At 38.5% G+C, this 22,398-nt stretch overlaps 1 protein-coding gene across 1 annotated transcript in view; it reads left to right on the top strand.

Annotated features, from left to right (window-relative positions):
- The first annotated feature begins 5,558 nt into the window (after positions 1 to 5,558).
- Positions 5,559 to 22,398, top strand: part of MRAP2 (melanocortin 2 receptor accessory protein 2) — a 32,081-nt gene continuing 15,241 nt past the window's right edge. The window contains exons 1-2 of the mRNA XM_006892131.1: positions 5,559 to 5,686; positions 20,074 to 20,173. Of these exons, the coding sequence (XP_006892193.1) occupies positions 5,560 to 5,686; positions 20,074 to 20,173 (227 nt within the window). The 5' untranslated portion in view covers position 5,559. The remainder of the gene's footprint in view (positions 5,687 to 20,073; positions 20,174 to 22,398) is intronic.

Consider the following 22,398-nt stretch of genomic DNA (forward strand, 5'->3'; position numbering starts at 1 on the left):
TGTTGTCGAATCGAGCATGACTCATAGCGACACTATGAACACAAAGCTTGAAGTCTTTATATAACTATTGACATTTATAAAAGTTCATGGAGTTCCCAGAGGCATGTGCTTTAGGAAGTGGATGCCACTCCTGCTTCCAAACCTGTCTTAAACTGGGAGCTCCATCAAACACTGTCCACCATGGGTAATTGTTATGGCATTTGACACCCCAGTGGCACAAGGTTCAGCATCACAGCAACCCCAATATAACTCAATACAACATATTGACAGAAGAGGAGGTGGTAAAGGCTGAGGCAGAGCAGGGCCACAGGATGAAGCTTTCTAAAAGACAAGAAATATTTTGGAGGGAAATACATAAAAGGACCATAGATAGCTGGGTCTATTTTGGGGTTCTCAATTCTGTTCCATTGGTCTTTGTGCTTTTCATTGTACCAGTACCATGTTTTGGTTACTACTACTACATAGTATGTTTTGAGGTTGGGGAGTGCTATGCCTCCCACTTCATTTTTGTTTCTCAGAAGTGTTTTGTTTATTTGGGGTCTCTTGCTTATCTAAATAAATTTGACAATTTCTCTTTAGATCTCCTTAAAAAAGGAATTTGATATCTGGATTTGCATTAAACATGTAGTTTGCTTTTGGTAGGATTGTAATTTTCATAATTTTGAGTCTTCCTATCCATAAACAGGACAAATTCCCCATTTATTTAGGTCTTTTATTGTGTGGTGCAGGGATGCTCTGTAGTTTTCTTTGTATCTTTAGTTAGGTTCACTTCTGAGTATCTCAATTTGTGGTTGGCTATTGTAAATGGTATTGCTTTCTTGATTTCCTTTCTCTGAGTCTCTTTATTTACTATGGAGGAGTCCCACTGAGTTTTGGATATTGATCTTATACCCTGCTACTCTACTAATTTGGCCTACTAACTCTAACAGGGTTTTTGTTGAGTCTTTGGGTTTTCTGTGTATCCTATTATATCATCTGCATATAGCAATAGTTTAAAAATATCTTCGCTGATCTGGATACTTTTTATTTCCTTTTCATACCATATTGCCCTAGCAAGTACTTTCAATACAATATTGAGTAGAAGTGGTGACAGTAGGCATTCTTGTCTGGTCCCTGTTTGCAAGGAAAATGCTTTCAGTCTTTCTCCATTGAGAATGATGTTGGCTCTTGGTTTTGCATATATCCTTTTCACTATGTTGAGAAAATTCCCTTTTTTTGAGTTCCTTTATCAGGAAGGGTGTTGTAGCTTGTCAAATGCCTTTTCTGCTTCAATTGCTAAGATTATATGGTTCTTGTTATTTACTTTGTTGATATGGTGAATTACATTGATTGTTTTTCTTATACGGAACCATCCTTGCATACCTGTTATGAATCCCACTTGGTCATGGTGAGTTATTTTTTTTATGTGCTTTTGGATTCTATTGGACTGGATTTTTGTTAAGAATTTTTGCATCTATACTTATGAGATATATTAGTCTGTAGTTTTCTTTCTTGGTAATATCTTTGCTTGGTTTTGGTATTAGGGTTATGCTTCATAGAATGACTCTGGGAATGTTCCTTATTTTCCAATTTTTTAAAATAATTTAAGTGTAATTGTTGATAGAGCCTCTCAGATTCAGCTGTGAAGCCACCTGGTCCAGGGCTTTTCTTATGGGGAAGTTTTTTTATAACCTTTTCAATTATTTTTTTTTTGTAATGGGTCTGTTCAAGTGTTCTATATCTGTGTTCAAATGTTTTATATCTGTCCTCGTCAATCTTTTTTAATTTTTTACTAGTTTATTTACAAAATTCAAATACAAATTTGAACAAATTCTTTCAATTTCCCCCCACACTCCAATCAAATTGTACAACCCAATGATTAATCCCACCCTCCCCCTGCACCTCCACATCCCTCTGCTTCCAGCCTCTCCCATCCCTCCTTATACTCATTCTACAATAACAATTTTATACAATATTTGTCCTTATAGGACTGAGTTAGTTCACTCAGCATAATGCTCTCCAGTCCCTCCGAAGTTAGGATCTTAAGTGTTTTGATTAGCCATTTAAAAATACAACTATTGAGGGGTTTTTTGCCTAAAGCAAAAGAGAATGAAGAAGAATGATGATTCAAGGAAACAGTCAAAAGGACCCACATAAACCACAACTTCCTTCAGCTGAATCCAGAAGAACTAGATGGTGCCCAAATGCTGCTATTACTGATCACTCACATAAAGACCGTAATGTAAAATCTCACTTAGAATGGGTTAAAAAAAAAAAGAAAAAGAAAAAGTAGACAGGATCCAGATCACAGATCTGAAAGAGTAGAGGAACACTTGAGATGGTTGCTTTGAGATAAACTTCTAACAAGAAACCTAAGAGACTTCTGGTATTTAGCTTTCAGTTAGGTAATAGATGGAATAATCAAGAAAACAAAAATCCTCACCATTCAACCTATAGGCACCATCATAATAGATGGAGAAAAGACAAATTGCCAAGATTCTATTTTACCGTGTTGATCCATAATCAACAGCTTTGGTAACAGTAGTCAAGAAATACAATGTCATGGCTTGGGTTAAGCCACCTTATTCTTTAAAATGACATCCTTGCTCTTTAACTTTTTCCTCTATGAAGTCCTTGGTAAAATAAATTTGCCCAGTGCATTTTCTACTGTTTGATTTCTTGATTGCTGCCTTCATGGTCCTTGACTGAGTATCTAAGTAAAATAAAATCCTTGACAACTTCATTCTATTCTTTGCTTATCATGTTACCTATTGGTCCACTTGTGAAATGTTTTGTTTTCTTTATGTTGAAGTCTTTGGTCTCCATTAATAAGTGCTTCTAGTTCTTCTCACCTTCAGCAAGCAAGATTGTGTCATCTGCATATCAGAAATGTTACATTGGGAAAGAGTGGTGGTGATGGTGATTTTACCTCAGTGTCCTTAAGGCTGTGCCCAAAGGAGTGGAGTGTGGTTCTGAGCTGTGCCAGGAGAAGAGGAATTCCAGAAAGCTTGAAGAGGGCTGGGCAATGGTGGTGTCTACTCAGTCAGTCTTGATTTCAATCATTATTTTATATAAATGATCATACTATTTCTTTTGTTGATTGCCTTCAAGTTGAGCACGACTCATAGCAACCCCTATGAACAAAAGGCCTGAAGCCCCTCTGCAACTATAGACATTTATCAAAGTTCATAGTTTCCAGAGGCATTTTGTTTAAGAAGTGGATGCCATTCCTGCTTCAAAACCTGTCATAGTATGTTATTGTGTTATGTGCAGTTGAGTTGCCTGCAATATACAGCGAGCAGCTCTGAACCCTTCCCTGTCCTGAATCAATCTCACTAATTCTGACACACCAACCCCCATTGCCTTATGATTTGTTCATTTATCTCTTTTCCTGAATAATAATGGAAGACTAAGTGTAGTTTTGTTTCCTGTCTGGAGTACCTTTGCTTACCCAATAGGGTCTTCATACAGTAGATGCTCATTATATTAAATGGCAGCTCTGTTGAGTTGTCATCGTTGGCATTTGAGCTGCATAGTGCAATCTTGTTTTCCAAAGTCGTAATTTTATAATGTAAAGTTATTCAGTCAAATAGAAGATATTTGGAAGATCCTGAAAACACAGTGGCTTTCTGAATAAATATTGGACACTATGCAGTTTTACCTGCAGCTCTTGTCATGCAACTTTTGTCCTCTTTTCCTCTCTCTGCTTTTTAAATTAGATTAAGTTATACGTTTTTATTGTTGTGCTGTAGGTACTCCATAATACATATTGAGATCGTTTCTTTGAAATATTTATTTCATCGATACTTTGTAGGTTCTTTACATATTCATACAGGTATAAAGTATGAGGCTGAAGTTGTAAACTCAGTGTTTTTTTTAAATAGTAACAATTTTGCTTCTTTATTGATGTATCAAAACAATTACACATATCATATGTACCATAATTTCAAAATCATTAAATATGAACTACTTATAACAATTGTTAATTGTAATGCAATAGAAAATATCTGTAGTTTCCCCCATTTTATTGTATAAAAGCTTAGTCTATTTATTTGTTTTGTTAACGTTTACTCCTTATTAACCCTCTAAAGTTGATTCTGTGTATAAACCTTTTCTTGCTTTTTTATGATAGTGATTCTATACTTGTTCTTATGTGACTGATTTATGCCGGTCAGTATAATTTGTTCTAGATTCATCTCTATTGTGCAATATTTCACAAATCCTTCACAGTCTTTTTAGTGAAGCATTATACTTGGGTTGTTTCCAACTCTTTGCTATTATAAATAATCCTACAACAAATGTGAATATGGGTATTTATGTTGCAGCTCTTATTTCTTTGAGAAATGTATGTAATAGTGGGATTGTTGGATCACATAGTATTTCTACTCATGCCTTTCTAAGGGATCATCAAACTGCTTTACATAATCGTTACACCATTTTACCTTTCTATCGGCAAAATGTGAGAGTTCCAGTCTTTCCACATTTTCACAGAATTTGTTGTTTGCTGTCTTGTTGACTGTTGCAGGTTGTGCTGGAATGAAAGATATCTCCTAGTTGTTTTAATTTGCATCTCTCTACAACAATAACTAATGAAAGAGCTCTCATGACCTCAAGGTAAAGAGTTAACACTGTCAACTAAAAGCCTGATAGTTCAAATCCACCACTGGCTCCACAGGAGGAAGATAGGCAGTCCCTTCTTGCACTGCTTACAGCCTCTGAAAACCCACTAGAGAATCAGCTGTGGGTCAGATATGACTCAATGGGACAACAGCAATAACAGCTAATGATCTTGAGCATTTCTTGATGTATTTGTTAGCCATCTGAATGTCTTCTCTGGTGAAATGTCTGTTCATATCCTTTGCCTATTTTATAACTGGGCAAAATGTCTTTTTTTTATCAAGACATTGAAAGTTCAAAGATTTTGATGAATTCTCTCCTTCCTTCCTTTTTTACTTTAGTCTCCATGAGTCAGAATTGACTCCTTGACAAAGGGTTTGGTTTTAGTCCCAGGTACTTCCTTAAATGCTGGGGGCAACAAGAAAAAAGGCACGGTGTCTGATCTCAAATCCATTGCAGTCTGATGGACAGAAAAAAAATTGACTACATAGTATGTGGTGTGTTACTTTTTCACTGTTAACGGAAACGCTGTTGCTTAGAATCCACCAAATGCCCTATAGGAAAAACATGAGCAGCCTCCTTCCATGAAGATTACAGCCACAGAAGCCCAGTGAAAGGTTGCTCTTGGTTTGAATTGGCTCAGTGGCTGTGATTTGGATTTGGTTAGGGTATGTGGTCTGAGACAAGCAGCCCTTGTGATTTAGTATCTTACATTTTGGGGTGCTAACTGAAAGGTGGGCAGTCTACTAACTGCTCCGCAGGAGGAATCTGAGGATTTACACTCTCAGAAACCCTGCAGAAGACCATCACCAAGTTGGAATAGAGTTTGATGAAGTAAATTTAGTGGGATATGAGGAACTTTCTCTGACCCCTCTCTGGAATGTGGCCAGGAGCAATTAGAATGTGAGTTGTAGATGAACTAACAGGTTCTACTCTTTCTTATTCCATTTGTGTAGGGTGGCGATGTCTGTCCAGAGGTTACTGTCCAACAAAACCTCCCAACAATCAGCATCAAATTCGGATTACACCTGGGAATATGAGTATTATGAGATTGGACCAGTCTCCTTTGAAGGACTGAAGGCCAATAAATGTGAGTCTTGTGCAGTTCTTCACTGTAAGCATAGTATGTGTTCGCTTTCATATATGAATTCTCCTGTGAGTCATTCTTCTAAATACTCTGCCTTCCTTCAAAAGTCTACCCTATATCTGCAAAGCTTCCAAAATACCTCATCCACATAACAGAATTATTGCTTGGGAGTGGTATGTAATATGTGGGGCCCTTGGTGACTTGGAACAGTGAAGAACTTCTTGAAAGATTGATTCCCTAAGCGGAGAAGAATAATTCAGGGTTAGTTTCAGATTGAGAGGGTTTTTTGATTGTTGCTTATACTTTTTGAGATAATAAACCTGGCAGATCATATACCCACTCACCAATTTTTCATGTGCAATTCAATAGCATTGGTGATGTTCTTTGAGTTATGTCACCATTACTCATATTATTTCACCACTGTTGACTTAGACCTTAGATATAATATTTATAGTAGCTGGGTCTCATAAAGACGGTTCTTTAAAAGAATGCAATTCTCATGAAGAATATTCATACCATATTAGCACGAGGAGGTTTTTTTTGTGGGTTTGTTGAATTGGGAAGTTTGTATGTGTGTGTATTTTATTATTATTATTTTTTTTACACATCAGTAGCTATTCCAGGTACTTCAAAAGTGTAAATGTTTATACTATCTGAAAATAAGTACAGAAATAGAATCTGGAATTCTTATTTGGGGGGCCTTCTTTTGCACCCGATAGTTGGTGGCACCCTTGTGACTCCTTTAATCCTTTGTAGCTGTGAAGAACAATCTATCTCTCTGTTTTCATAATGACGCATAGGAATAGTATGGCATAATTTCTAACTCTGTTATCAGTATGGTCTGTGTTCACTGATTATCTGACTGATTATTGATCCAGCACAGAACAAGGATATGTAATTCTGTAAAAGTTACTACTCCACTCCAATCATGGCTACATGGTGACTGGACAACAAGAAGTCTACCTGTCTGATTAAATGAAATTGACATAACAGTCTAGAGCCACTATCTTGTCTTGGTTATCCCATAAATATCCAAGAGATATTCTTTTCAGAATATGTATCTGTGCCACTGTAAAAGTTTCAGGTACTAAATATGTACAGACTAATGGGACTCATTAGGAAATATTGTAGAGATTAGAATTGGCAATGAAAATGCAACAAAGGAAATGCTTTTAACGCTGGGGCATATCTTGGAAGTCCTGATCTCCTCCTATTGCTTGTCTGCAGTGGAATACTTTCTACTTTTCTACTCAACCACATTTACTTCATACCTAATAGAATTTTTAGTAGGTGCTATTGAGTATAACTCATAACAACCATACTCATCATCTCTGGCATGCTTGAACCCATTGCTGCAGTCTTTGAGCTGGTAATAATGAAACATTTTATTATTTTCATCTCAGTAGATGGTTGCCTAGCACTTCCTTTAGGGGGGTGGGGGCATGAATGGCATGCATTAAGATCTGCTGATATTATTAGACAGAAACTATTGTTGTCAACAAGTGAAATTATATTCCTTAATTAACTAAATTTTTTAGATGCCCCCCCCACAGATAACATTAAAGTGAAGATGTTTGTGTATTAGGACTCATAGCAGAAATCAGTGTGGATAGGGGAATTGTATGTTTCTCTGTAATTTAGGCTTTCACAAATTGGAGACATAAATTTTATTTTTGCATCTTTGCTTGTATCTCTTTTCCTTGATTTAAGAGGTTACTAAAGGCAGAACAGCTGCTGTAATTTTCATTGGTACATTTCCAGAGATAGTTGGAAAAATATTTTGTGAATATATTTTAAAAATTATTTTGGCTAGAAGAATTCCTGTAAAATATATACAGAAGGGTCACACATTACGTATTTACCTATCTTATGAATGACTTTTTCCCCCTATGAGTGCAACCTCATTCTTCTTTTCTTTATTCCCAGTATAGTATGCCATGTGATTGATCTGATTCAAAATGGCCAAAGGTAGTCCATCCCATCTCACTAAAGCCAGAATATTAATATTAATCCATTCTATGTATTCTATTTCATTTTAGTTCCAATTTCTAGTTTTCTAACATTCATGTTGTGTACATTTCATGTTCCAATTATTAAAAGATGCTTGTCACTATTTTTATTCATTTTGATTTACTTCAATCTCTTGTTAAAATGAGTGCTTTTGTTAGTTTTTACCTTTACACAAAGAAAACCCCAAATACTCAGAGTGAGTATTTACTGTTCTGGTATAAGAGATCAAATGAAAATAAAGATATAGCAATATATGAGATACATAAAACAACAATAACAACAAAAAACTACATACATAAATTAAAAGATTAAGTAAACTGTTGCAATGGTTACATTATGTAGTCTTTTGTGATTCTGATCTTTAGGAGTACTTACTGTTTTAGCTGAGAAAAATATCTAGCCAATCAGATGCAATTTAAAAACTATAGAAACAAAGCATTTCAAGGTGAAGCCTTTACAGAGAATATACATGAACATAACATTTATCTTCATTTGCCTTGCGAGAGCAATAAGTACATTTTAAGGTCAGAACTAAGTTCCTCTGCCTGGGAAAATGGAAATTTCTTAGATTCAAAGTGTCTTTCATTTGAGAAACAACCTCTGGTGGTCATTGGTAAATATCTTTTTGCCTTTTTTGTGGAGGGGTCACTTACTAAATCTGACTATGTATAAGAAACTGGAGCACACATAATATACATTTCGCATTAGAAAAGTGGAAATTTACTTACCCAATGTGTATGTTGGAAGCAGGAGAGGCATCCACTTCCTAAATCACATGCCTCTGGAAACTCTATGAACCTGGAGAAATGACAATAGTTATAGAAAGGCTTCAGGCTTTTGGTTCATAGGGTCACTATGAGTCATATTCAACTTGACAGCAGTCAGTAACAATGTGTATGTATTAAGCATCTGTTAGAAACAGCCTCATTCCAAGTCTTTCCTTGGAGGCTAGAAATTTGAAGCTCCATCTCACATACTTTGGACATGTGGCCAGGAGAGATCAAGAAGACATTCATGAAGAGATTAAAGAAGGGCATCATGATCAGAAGTGTAGAGGAACAGTGAAGGAGACGAAGACCCCAGATGAGGTGGATTGATACAGTAACTGGGGAAATGGGGATTGGTGTATCAGAATTAGCGAGACTGCCTCAGAACAGGGAAGGGTTTAGAGCTGCTGTACATAGGGTCACTATGGAACGCAGCATGTAACAACAACAACAACATTTTATATTGAGGTTTTGATTTTTTTTTAAGTTAAGTGTCTTACTTAGATTCCACTGGAAGGCCTTTTTGTATTTAAAAGTCAGTTGCTATTATAGGTTAGATGAACATCTTAGAAGTGGGACAGCACTCTTCTGTCAATTTGCTGCACTGAAGTAACCTGGAATTGCTGTGATGCTGAACCTTGTGCCTGCCATTCAGGGGTCAAATGTCATAATGGTTAACCGTGAGGGACAGTGTTTGGTGGAGCTCCCAGATTAAGACTGGTTTGACAGCGGGAATGGCATCCACTTCCTAAACAACATGCCTCTGGAAACTGTATGAAATTTGAGAAATGACAATAGTTATAGAAAGGCTTTAGGTCTTTTGTTCACTGACTCTCTATGAGTCATGCTCAACTTGACGGCAATGAACAATAACAACAACAACAACAAATAGAATATATAAAAGTATCTCCTCTTATAAATTTTGCATTCTAGTGAGAGAGACAGCCTGTGGTCACACCACTCTGAATGCCCCAAATATCCTCTAGTGGGAAATAGAGATTATTTATGAGTCATAAGTGAACAAGGATGTGAGACACACACTGGCAATGTAAAGCACCAGAGACATAGGCAGCAGCAGTGAGAGACACCAGTGATGCTGCTGGTCAATGGAGATGTGAATGAAGGGAGCAGCAGATGGGCAGCAAGTACATGAATGACAGTAGTGGAGATCACTCAAGAGACCAGAGCTGCAGTGGGCAGCATCTGAATGGGAGAGTGGAGCAGTGCTGGCAGTAGCCTCAAGACAAAGTGGAGCAATGGCAGCAGGACCAACCAGCATTACAGGAGTGACTGGAGGCCTGAGCCACCATAGCTAGGGTAGGCTGAGGGAGGAAGAAGGTGTATGCTGACCAGGCAAGGGAGAGGTTGGAAGGGGAGAGGCGAAAGTAGATGTTTGAGGAAGTGGAAGCTGGCAGAGCAGGGCAGGAGTGAAATAAAATCATGGATGCCAAAGGTGTGTGTGGGAAACAGCACTTAATTGGTTACTTTTTGCAATGGGAAGCGTATGTCATCTGATCTTCTGGGTAAAATGCTTGTTTGCCAGATAGTGCACTAAGATATTGAATTTCTAAATTAAGGCACACTAGGAAAAAGGTTTGGCCATCCATTTCTGAAACAACAGGTCTTAGAAAGTCCTGTTCACAATAGAGCACACTTGTTTTAGACTAACAGATATGCAACCCTCCAGTTGGAAAACACAAAGGAGAAGGAACAGTTGCAAGCAGACACTAGTTATTGAAATGTGGAATGTATGAAGCATAAATGTAGGTTAATTGGATATTGTTAAGAGAGAAATGTAATGCAGAAATATTGACCTATTCTATATTAGCCAAATGAGATGTGTTTGCATGGGATATTTTGAATCTGATCACTATGTGAAAAATTAGCACATGAAGAAAAATGTAGTCACATTCATAATTTAACATACCATATCCAGATCCATCTTGAAATACAGTGTTGTGAGTGACAGGATAATATCTATACACATACAAGGAATACCTGTCAATACGACCATCATTCAAATATATGTACCAACAACCAGAACCAAAGAGGAGGAGGTAGATTATTTCGATCAACTTTTGCAGTCAGAAATTGAACATGCAGCCTTTATGCACTGATAATAATGGGTGCTTGGAATGCAAAAGTTGGAAATGGAGAAAAAGGATCAATAGAAAACATAAGCTTGGTGACAGAAATGAGCATGGAGCTAAAATGATAGAAATTAGTACAGCCAATGATTTATTCATTTAAAATATCTTTTACAAGAAACATAAATGGTGACCAAAACATGGACCTCATCTGATCTGCACAGGAATCATATTGACTACATCTGTGGAAAGAATTATTGAAGAAGATCAATATCAGCTCTGAAAACTAGGCCAGGTGCTGATTATGGAACAGATCATCAACTACTCATATGCAAATTCAAACTGAAGTTAAAGAAAATTAAATCAAATCCACAGATACCTAAATTTGACCTTGGCTCTATTCCACTTGAATTAAAAAAAAAAACAATTTTAGAAATAGATTTGAGGCCTTGAACACTAATGAGCAAAGACCAGAAGAGCTGTTGGGAGGATATCAAGAATATTATCCATGAAGAATGCAAAAGGTTATTACAAAAGCAAAAGATGAAAAAAAGACTGAGATGGATGTTGGAAGAGACTCTGAATATTGCACTAGAGTGCCAGGAAACTAAAGCAAAGGGAGGAAATCAAGATGTTAAGGAGCTGAACAGAAGACTTCAAAGGGAAGACAAAGCAAAGTATAACAATGATAAAAAGGAAAAACAAAAAAAAAAAGTATAACAATGAAATGTGCAAAGAGCTACAGTCAGAAAATAAAAAGGGTTGTCTTTGCTTAATATTTCTTATGCTGACGGAACTTAAGAGCTAATTCAAGCCTCGAGTTATTGCACCAAAATAAGATGGAGGGAGTACAGAGTCACTGAATCAAAAAGAATGTGGCTAACACAGAAGTATTTCATGAAACAACTTATGTTCAAGAGGCAATGGAGATGAATGAGGAAGTTTGAGCTGTTCTGAAGGAAATGGCAAGAAAGAAAGCCCAAGGAATTGATGGAATACCAATTGACATACTTCAACAAAGAGATGCAGCCCTGGATGTGCTCATCAGCCTGTGCCAAGAAATTTGGAGGACAACCTCCTGGCCAACTGACTGAAAGAGATACATATTTATTCCCATCTGAAAAAAGATGATCCAACAGAGTGTGGAAATGATAGAACAATATCACTAATATTACACACAAGCAAAATCCTGGGGAAGATTATCCAAAAGTGACTGAAGAGTAAGTACATTGACATAGAACTACCAGAAATATAAGTGGAATTTAGAAGGCCATTGCACTGACATCACTGCCAAAGTCAGATGGCTCTTGGCTGAAAGTAGAGAGTACCAGAGGAATGTCTATCTATGTTTCATTGACTATGAAAAAGTAGTTGACTATGTAGATCACAACAAGTTGTGGCTAACGAACTTTGAGGGAATCCCAGAACACTTGATTGTGCCCATGTGAAACCTATACTTGGACCAGGGGCAGTCAGCAGAACAGAGCACAGAAATAATGGTACAAAATCAGAAAAGGTGTGCATCAGGAATGTGTTCTGTTTCCATAGCTTTTCAATCTGTATGCAGAATAGATCATTTGAGAGGCTGAACTTAATGAGGAGGAATGTGGCATCAGGATCGGAGGAAGACTCATCAACAACCTGCATTATGCAGATCACACAACCTTACTTTCTGAAACTGAGGAGAGCCTGAAGCATTTGCTGCAGAAGGTCAAGGACTTTAGTTCGCAATATGAGTTAAAACTCAACATCAAGAAAATGAGGATTCTCATAAATGGGTCAATTGGCAGCATCATGATAGATGGAGAAGGAATTGAAATTGCTAACAATTTCATCTTGCTCAGTTCCACAATCGACACTCCAATGTTGTTTATTGTTATGTGCTATCAAATCGCTTGTGACTCGTAGCAGCCCTATGTACAACAGCCCTAAACCCTGCTTTATCTGGTGCCAATCTTATTGTCTCTGATAACTCCTACTTCCAGACCCCAGTCACTGGATCAATCTATCTCATTGAGGTCTTCCTCTCTTGAGCTGTCCCTCAAGCATGATGTCCCTCTCCAAGGATTGGTCCCTCCTTGCAACATGCCTAAAGTATGTCAGACAAAGCCTCAGAATCCTTGCCTCCAAGGAGCAGTCCAGCTACACCCTCTCTTGGGTGAAACTGTTCTCCTGGCAGTCCATGGTATATCCAATACTCTTCTCCAGCATCACAGCTCAAAGGAATCAATTCTCTTTCTATCATCCCTAGTCATTGTCCAGCTCTCTGACACACAACACACAATTGTGAAGACTATGGCCTAGATCAGGCACACCTTAGTCTCCAGACTGACATCAATGCTCTGACAGCCAACTTTCCCAGTGCAATTCATCTCTTGATTTCCTGGCTGCTGGTACCAAGAGTGTTGATTGTGGAGCCAAGCAAACCAAATCTGTTACCAATCTCAGTCTTTTCACCATCTATCATAATGCTGCCAATAGGCCCAGTGGTGAGAACCTTTGTTTTCTTGATGTTGAGCTTCAATCCATATTGAAGGCTGCAGTCCTTGACCTTCTGCAGCAAGTGCTTCGAGTCCTCCTCAGTTCCAGCAAGCAGGGTTGTCTCTTCTGTATAACACAGGTTGTTGACAAATCTTTCTCCAATCCTGATGTCACATTCATACAGCCCAGCCTCCTGCATGATCTGTTCTGCATATAGATTGGAAAAGTATGGACATAGAATACATCCCTAGTGTACACCCTTCCAGATTTACAATGATGCAGTGTCTCCTTGCTTTGTTCTGACAACTGCCTCCTGATCCAGGTATAGGTTTCACATAAGCACAAACAAATGTTCTAGGATTCCCATTCTTCTCAGAGTCGCCCCAGTTTGTTGTGATCTACACAGTCAAACACCTTTGCATAGTCAATGAAACACAGATAAATATTCCTCTGGAACTCCCTGCTTTCAGCTAAGATCCATCCAATATTAACTATAATATCCCTAGAACCGCGGCCTCTTCTAAAACCAGCCTTCACATCTGGCATTTCTCTGTTGATGTACTGTTCCAGTCATTTTTGGATCATTTCCAGCAGAATCATGCTTGCATGTGATATTAATAATATTATTTGATAATTTGCACATTCCATAGGGTCGGCTTTCTTTGGAATGGGAATAAATATAGATCTCTTCCAGTCAGTTGGCCAGGTGGTTGTCCTCCAGAATTCTTGGCACAACTTAGTGAGCGCATCCAGGGCAGAGTTTGTTGAAATATGTCAATTGGTATATTGTCAATTCCTGGATCCTTGGTTTTTTGTCAGTTCTTTCAGAGCAGTTTTAACTTCTTCCTTCATTACCAGTGGCTCTTGCTCATATGTTGTTTCATTACATTCTTTTGGTTCACCAATTCCTTCTGGTTTGGTACAATGACACCCTATAATCCTTCCAACTTCTTTTAATGCTTCTTGGATCATTTAATATTCTGCCTGAATTATCCTTAAATATTGCAACTCATTGCTTGGATTTGGCTTTTTATTTCCTTAAGCTTAAGAAATGCTGAGCGAGTTTGGCTCTTTTGATTTTCTGTCTCCAGCTCTTTACACATTTCATTATTATAGTTTGCTTTGTGTTCCTGAGCTGCCATTTGAAATCTTCAGTTCCTTAATTTCCACTATCATTCAAATATATGCACCAGCCAAAGAGGAGAAAATAATTTCTACCAACTTTCGCAGTGAGAAATCGATCAAACATGCAATCAAGATGCATTAATAATAATGGGTGACTGGAATGATAAATTGGGAACAGAGAAGAAGGATCAGTAGTTAGAGGATATGGACTCAGTCACAGAAATGAAGCTGGAGATAGAATGATAGAATGCTGCACATTCAGTGATTTATTCATTGCAAATACCTTTTATAAGAAATACAAACATGGATTTCACCTGAGAGTATGCATAGGAATAAAACATATTACATCTGTGGAAAGAATTGCTGGTGAAATTCAGTATCAGCTGTGAAAACCAAGCCAGGTGCTGCTTGTGGAACAGACCACCAACAACTCCTACACAAGTTCAAGCTGACATTGACAAAAATTAAGTCCATAGGAACCAAAATTTAACCTTAAGTCTATCCCACTTGAATTTCAAAAGCATCTCAGGAACAGGTTTGAGGCATTGGCCACCAATGAGTGAAGACCAAATGAGCTGTGGGAGAATATCAAGAATATAATCTATGAAAAATGCAAAGGTCATTACAAAGGCAGGGGAGAAAGAAAAGACCAAGATGTATGTCAGATGAGACTAAATATTGCACTAGAGTGCTGAGAAACCAACACTCCACTAGTCAGGAAATCAAAAGATGAATTGCATTAGGAAAATCTGATGTAAGGGACTTCTCCAGAGTGCTGAAGATCAAGGATGTCAGTCTAGAGAATAAGGTGCACCTGATCCAGGCTGTGGTCTTTGTAATTAATTGCCATTGATCAGACAGCAGGACAGTGATCAAGGATGACAAAAGAAGGATTGATGCCTTTGAGTTGTGATGCTAGAGAAGAGTATTGAATATACCATGGATTACCAAGAGAACTAACAGGTCTGTCCTGGAGAGTGTGAAATCAAGCTACTCCTTGCTGGCAAGAATTTTGAGGCTCTGTCTCACATACATTGGACATGTTTTCAGGAGGGACTAATCTTTGGAGAAGGTTATCATGCTTGGAAAGGTGGAGGGACAGTGCAGGAGAGGAAGGCCCTGGATGAGATGGATTGACAAAATGGCTAAGATATGAGGGTAGATGTGTCAGAGACACTGAGATTAGGTCAGGATAGAGCAGGGTTTAGAGCTTTATGCATAGGGTCGTTATGAGTCATAGCCAATGGCCACATAACAACAGCAACAAGAAGCAAACAATCACATGGTGCTATAAAAGGAAATACATTGAAGGTACAGAAGCCTGGAATATGAGGTTAAAGTATAGCTAGAGTAGTCTTATAATGCTGTATTGAAAGCTGAGTTTGAGCAAAGGCCTAAAAGAAGCATAAAATTATGTTATCTCTATAAGAGTTATCTCTATAAGAATATTCCAGAAAAGGGCCAATGACAAGAGTAAGCTAGCACATTCAAGGAGCAATTAAGAGACCAGTATGGCATCATGAAAAGCACTGAGAGAAACTAGTAAGCAATGAAATTTAAAAGATAATTGAAGGCAGTGATTTTCAGAGGTAATCCTAAAGCCATATATTTCTACACAGAAAAGTCATTTAAAGGTTTTGAGCTGAGCAATGGATCCTTGAATAGGTTTTAAAAAGGACCACAATTTCTGTGCTCATCAAAAACATTTCATACAGGGTGGAAAGAAAACCTACTGACTGAGAACAAACGTTGGCAATAGCGTCTCAGATAAAGGTCTCATAACAGAAGTTTACAGACTATGATGGGCAGCTGGCTTGGAGGCTCCTGTGGAGTGGTTCCACTCTAGAAGAGGATTTCTTGCGTCTTGATGAGGGTCACGTGAGGAAGGTTTTAGGCTGTGCTATTGGCTTATTTCTCCCACAAGCGGGTGTCAGCTGACTAGACTTTTTCCCAGTTTCAGAGGGTCTACTTGGTTTACAGTCAACAGCATTTGTTGGGCATGCCTATCTTTAAAATTAAGTAACTAGGGGATGAACATTCTTTAAGTGGTACAGCAATCTTTGTCTATTTGCTGTACTGAAATAACTTGGAGTTGCTGTGGTGCTGAACACTGTGCTATGATTGTATCAAATACCATAATGGCCACTCATCATGACAGAGTTCATGCTCAACTCAACTCAACGGCAATCAACAAAAACACAACACAGAGTATCCAGAAGACTGATAACTAAATTACAAAATGGGCAAAAGTCATGGAAAAAATTTTTCACAGAAAAATATGGCCAACAGACACATGAAGAAATACTCAAAGTCACTGTCATTAAGAAAGATGCAAATCAAAACCAAATGAGATACCATCTCATCCCAGTGGCAATGGCAAAGTTTAGTAGGGCAGCAAGCAATATATGTTGGAGAGGTAGGATCTCTCATATATTATTGGTGAGATGAAACCAAGTACAAGAAGAAAGAAAGACATAGAGCTTCGAGACATTAAAAATTCAATCGAATCTATAAAACAAACAAAGGAAGAAATAAAAAGAAATATTATGACTCTGAAATCATTTAGTTTCAAGCACACCTGCCATGGATTATTTTCTGCAACAAAAAGACTATTTCATTATTTTCCTCCTGATTTTGCTTCAAGTCCTAGTAAACTTCATGTTTAAATAAAAAAAAAATCTAATACAAATTCAAACAAATTCTTTCAATTTCCCTCACCCCCCACCCATCAAATTGTACAATCCAATGGTTAATCCCCTCTTCCCCCTGTACACACATCCCTTTGCTTCCAGGAACCCTTTAGAAGGCTTCTCGTGGCTTCCTTAACCATCTAGCCTCATTTCACCTCTATTCTGACTTCTTTCCAACAAAGTGGGAGAGCAAACTTCAGCTTTGTTTTAATGTAGTAGTACTTGTGCCCATGAAACTCAACATACAAATATAACTTGAGAAGGGGTTGAGTATTTTTGAAATGAGATGGGGATAGCTGATGTTCTCTGTGTGGTGCTCAGGGTGAGAAAATGCCATGGGCTCAAGACCATGTGATGGAAATCATTTGAGGAAGCAAAATGTCTTTAATAGAGGAACATGAATAAGTGGATTGAATTAAAGAATAATGTGATGGGAAACTTAAATGCTACTTTTCAAGGAAACATTTACAATACTGAGTCACAGCAGTTCTCAAATTCTAATCCCCACCCTCCTCCTTGCCCCTCCTGACTTCGCTAAGGGCTGTGACCCTCCCAGTTCTGTGCTGCTGCTGCTGCTGCTGCTGCTGCTGCTTCATCAGTCTCTAGGGGCTCACTGACCAAGGGAAGGAGATGTGTTGGGTGAAGGTCCTGCCTCTCCACCTCTACCCACCCCTTCCTGGTAAGTGGAGGACTAGTGGACATTACGCCCCATCTTCATGGTAAAAGCTGTCTTCATGAGAGCATCTTCAAAACTTCTGAGTTGAGAATTTAAACTACAACATGTTAAGTCTGGACAGGGGCCCAAAGGGACAAATGAAGAATTCAAATGCTGATAAGAAGAGCAAATGGCCTTGCCTGCCTAGCTAAGCTAAGAGGTGGACCATAAATGACAGTGGACTGCAACTCCCTTTCTTCCTTAAAGAGTCTGTTATAAAAACCCTCCCCAAAAAGTTCGGGCGGTGACGTCCTCATTCTGCAAGTCCAGAATGAGGAAGCTCACCTGGGAACTCCCTGTTCCCCTCCCCTTTAATAAAGCTGTGTTAAGCTTTCTCTCCTTCTCTCTGCTTTCTTCCTTAAGTCTGCTAACTTAACACAAAATTGTGTGTCATCTTAGAACTAAGTTTCACTGTGTAGGCAATTGATAAAGTACAATATGTGGGACAGACATTTATTGGTGTAGTGTTTCCTCACAGATCATGCTCCCACAATCGAGGCTACTATTGTTACTTTACTGTTAGTGGCATTTGTGTACATGTACTTTTTTTGGTATGTGTTCCTTTTTCTTATGTTATGCCTCATTTCCATTATGAGTCAGTCTACAGTCTCTTTTTCTTTGATACTCTTAACCCAGGAAAGAGAGATTAGTTTTGCATCCAGGGTCCTGAATAAAATGTGTTGAATAAAGTTCTTGGCCTCTTGGCTATTGTCTGTAGAGTTAGAGTATAAATTGTGCAGAATAAATTGCTCATCTCCTTTCTTCACTTTAGAAAAATTGTTTCCTGGATCTAATTTGGTTAGGGAGATGTTTTGCATTTAAATACATATATTGTATGCGATAAGGGTTTGTTTAGACATTGTAATAAGTTAACTGCCCCAGGAAGTGGTAATTAATGTCTGATTAATTAATGATGGTCTGAAAAATAACCAATGTAATTTGTAAACTTGTCACTTAAAATAGACTGTTTTTTAAATATACACGTAATATATAAACAACAATAATTTAAAAGGCAAACTGCTGAGCATCCTCACTGTTCCACACATAGACAAACTTATCAAAAAATGTAAAAGGATTCAGCTAAGTTGTCCCCCAAATTTGAGACCCTGTGGTGTATGTGCCAGGCTCTGTAGATAATCCAGTTTAATTTTTATCCCAGATTTGTATACATACCTCTGACTATTACTGAGGAAAGGGAAGGTCTGTTTAGAGAAACACTAACAAAATCACCTGGAGTTCAAAGAAGGAGGAGAATTTAATTTCTCACTTGGAGAGAATAAGGAAAGCTTTAATGGTGCATGCATTGGACCTTGAAAGAAAGACAGATATACATAAGTTCTAGGTTAGAGGAAGTTTTTCCAGACAGGTAGAGGGCAGAATCACTGTAAAGGCATGAGTGTTAGGAAGAATTTATGGTTAAAACTTAGGTAAAAATAGAGGCGTAATGTCCCCTGGTTCAATTAGAGAGCACTCTGGTGACTAGGTTCGAAGAGGGTTGTGCAGCTAACTTACAGAGCACACCTCTCCAGTGGTTTGGATCCACCAGTGACTCAGAAGGAGAAAGATGGGCAATCTCCTCCCATGTCAGTTATAAATTGGTTCCAACTCAATGGCAATGAGAGGGAGAACAATTAGAAGTTTCAAGGTTGTATGAAAGGTAAATTTGAGAGAGGATAATAAAGGCAATTTTAGTGATGATAGCTAACATATATATGACGTACTTGCTCAGATGCCAGGCGTCTTATAAAGCATTTTGTATATGGAATCTCTTTTAATCTGGAAAGGTAAGTCAGCATTTTTGTTGATGGGTTGTTCAGGAAGAGCAGTATGTTCAGAGCTTGCTAAAGCAGATGTCCATAAAAATGAATCACAGGAAAGGTGGATGGCAGGAGGAGCCTTCAGGAGGCCATTTATGTTCTCCACAAAAATACAATGAGAACCTGAATTATTCCAGCATGAATATATGAAAATATAAAATAGAGTTGTCTTAAATCAGAATTCATTCCAAATTTTATATTGCAGTCTCTTCTAGAAATTGTGTTTTCTAACTCAAAAGACTTGAGTCGAGTCTTGAGGATCTCAGTGACTTTCACTCGGGCCTGAGTCCCTTAGGAGGATATGAAAAACCACAGTAAAGGAGGTTATGGTTCTTTGTGTTGCTGTAAGTCCCAAAGAGAAACTTCTCTAGTCACTACTTCAGAACGTGAGAGGGAGCTTGGACCTCTTCTTTATTTTCTACATTTATCTCTTCCCACTGGATTGATAGGTCAAGATTGGATCATCAAATCTTTAACTTCCTTACTCATTTACATGCCAAAACAAACAAAAGCCAACCAAATCTATCAACCTCAGCTGATTCTATAATGACTTCATTTGCTGGAGAATATAACTGTTATCTTTATGTAAACAGATTGAAAGGCCTTTCTCCCAAGCTTCTATACACAGCCAAGATTCCTGGACTGTTTAAGTTTGAAGGTACTTTGGAATTCTAATGCTAACGTTAACTGTCTTGCAGATTCCATTGTGATTGGATTTTGGGTTGGTCTTGCAGTCTTCGTGATTTTCATGTTTTTTGTGCTGACCTTGCTGACCAAGACAGGAGCTCCACACCAAGAGTAAGTCTGATCTGTTCCCAATTGTCTGTTGAGTCCCAGAAGGAGCTGAAGAGATAAGCCAGTAGCCAGGCTTGGGGTTGCTTCCAGTGGCTGGAGAGTAAGGGTTGGATGCCTTCAGAACTAAATCCGCCTTCCTCCTGGCACTTTGACCTTTGCCTCTGGAACCTTTTCCAAGTGGATCATGTGAACGTGGGTTCTTTGGGCCTCTCCTTTCTGGTCTTGATGCTGAGCCATGCTTTATTTTATAATGAAATCTTGACTAGTTAGAATGTCTCTTATTCTTATTCTGAAAAGGCTTTTTACTATTCACCACAGTAAAAACAGTCAAAAAAGACAACAAAAATATAAGATTAAAATCATTTTTAAAGAACTTTTCACGATGCAGAGAAAGACTTATTACTGGATATGTAAGTAAATGGAGTATTAATAATAAGCATTGAATTGATTTGAAGCCAGAATCAAGAGAAACACTATGGATTATGTACTCCCATAATTTCATAACATATTTGTATTTCTTTAATTATCAGCCATTGAGTAGATTCCAAGTCCTGGCAACCTCATGCCAGAGTCAAACATGTAACGGTTGATGTTTTAGAAACAGATCAGTAGGTCCTTCAAGGCATTGCTGAATGGGCTGGAATCTCCCACCTTTTGTTTAGCAACTCAGCAAGTTGTGCCAAGAAATCTGGAGAACAACCACTTGGCCAACTGACTGGAAGAGGTCTATATTTGTTCCTATCCCAAAGAAAGGTGACCCAACAGAGTGTGGAAACGACAGAATATCATTGATTTCACATGCAAGCAGGATTCTACTGAAGATTATCCAAAAAAGACTGGAACAGCACATTAACAGAGAACTGCCAGAAGTCCAGGCTGGGTTTAGAAGGGGTTGTGGTACTAGGGATATTGTAGCTGATGTTAGATGGATCTTAGCTGTAAGCAGAGAATACCAGAGGAATATCTATCTGTGTTTCATTGACTATGCAAAGGAGTTTGTGTGGATCATAACAAACTGTGGCTGACTCTGAGAAGAATGGAAATACCAGAACACTTGATCGTTCTAATGGGAAACCTATACTTGGACCAGGAGGCAGTCATCAGAACAGAGCAAGGGAACACTGCATGGTTCAAAATTGGGAACGGTGATGCCAGGGATGCATCCTATCTCCATACCTTTTCAACCTGTATGCAGAACAGATTATCCGGAAGGCTGGGCTCTATGAAAAGAATTGTGGGGTCAAGATTGGTGGAAGATCTAGCAATAATCTGCGTTATGTAGATGACAAAACCATGCTGAAACTGAGGAGGACCTGAAGCACCTGCTGCAGAGGGTCAAGGACTGCAGCCTACAATATGGATTGAGGCTCAATGTCAAGAAGACAAAGATTCTCACCACTGGACCAATTGGCAGCATCAGGATGGATGGTAAAGAGATTGAGATTGTTCACAGCTTTAGTTTGCTTGGCTCCACAGTCAACACTCTTGGCACCAGTAGCAAGGAAATTAAAAGGCGCATTGCGATGGGAAAGTCTGCTGTTAGGGACCTCTCCAAAGTACTGAAGAACAATGGTGTCTCTCTGGAGACTAAGTTGAGTCTGATACAGGCCATGGTCTTCACAATCACTTGTTATGCATCAGAGAGTTGGACAATGACCAAGGAGGATAGAAGGAGAATTGATGCTTCGGGCTGTAGTGCTGGAGAAGAGTATTGAGAATACCATGGACTGCTAGGAAAACAAACAGATTCAACCTGGAAAGGGTTAAACCGGGTGGCTCCTTGGAGGCAAGGATTCTGATATACTTTGGACATGTTGTGAGAAGAGACCAGTCCTTGGAAAAGAACAACATGCTTGGGAGTGTGGAGGGACAGCGCAGGAGGGGAAGGCCCTGTACGAGGTGGATTGATTCAGTGACTGGGATAATTGGGATGGGAGTGTTGGAGACAGTGCGATTGTCACAGGACAGAGCAGAGTTTAGGGCTGTTGTGTATAGGGTTGCTATGAGTCGCAAGCGACTCGACGGCACATAACAACAACAACAGAGGATGTTGGTTCCTTAAAAAAACACGATGATCACATGTGGAATTAAAGAAAGTTGAGTAACATCATACTCCCATTATTACTTGGAGTTCTAAAGAATGTTACAGGAGGAAAAAAAGAATGTTACAGAATGTTGAGTAGCATTATAAAGTGGTGTGGTGGTGCGGTTTATTATTGTTAGGTCCT

Source organism: Elephantulus edwardii, unplaced genomic scaffold (genome assembly GCF_000299155.1).
Source record: "Elephantulus edwardii isolate Elephantulus edwardi_28Jun2011 unplaced genomic scaffold, EleEdw1.0 scaffold00111, whole genome shotgun sequence".
Lineage (NCBI taxonomy): Eukaryota > Metazoa > Chordata > Mammalia > Macroscelidea > Macroscelididae > Elephantulus > Elephantulus edwardii.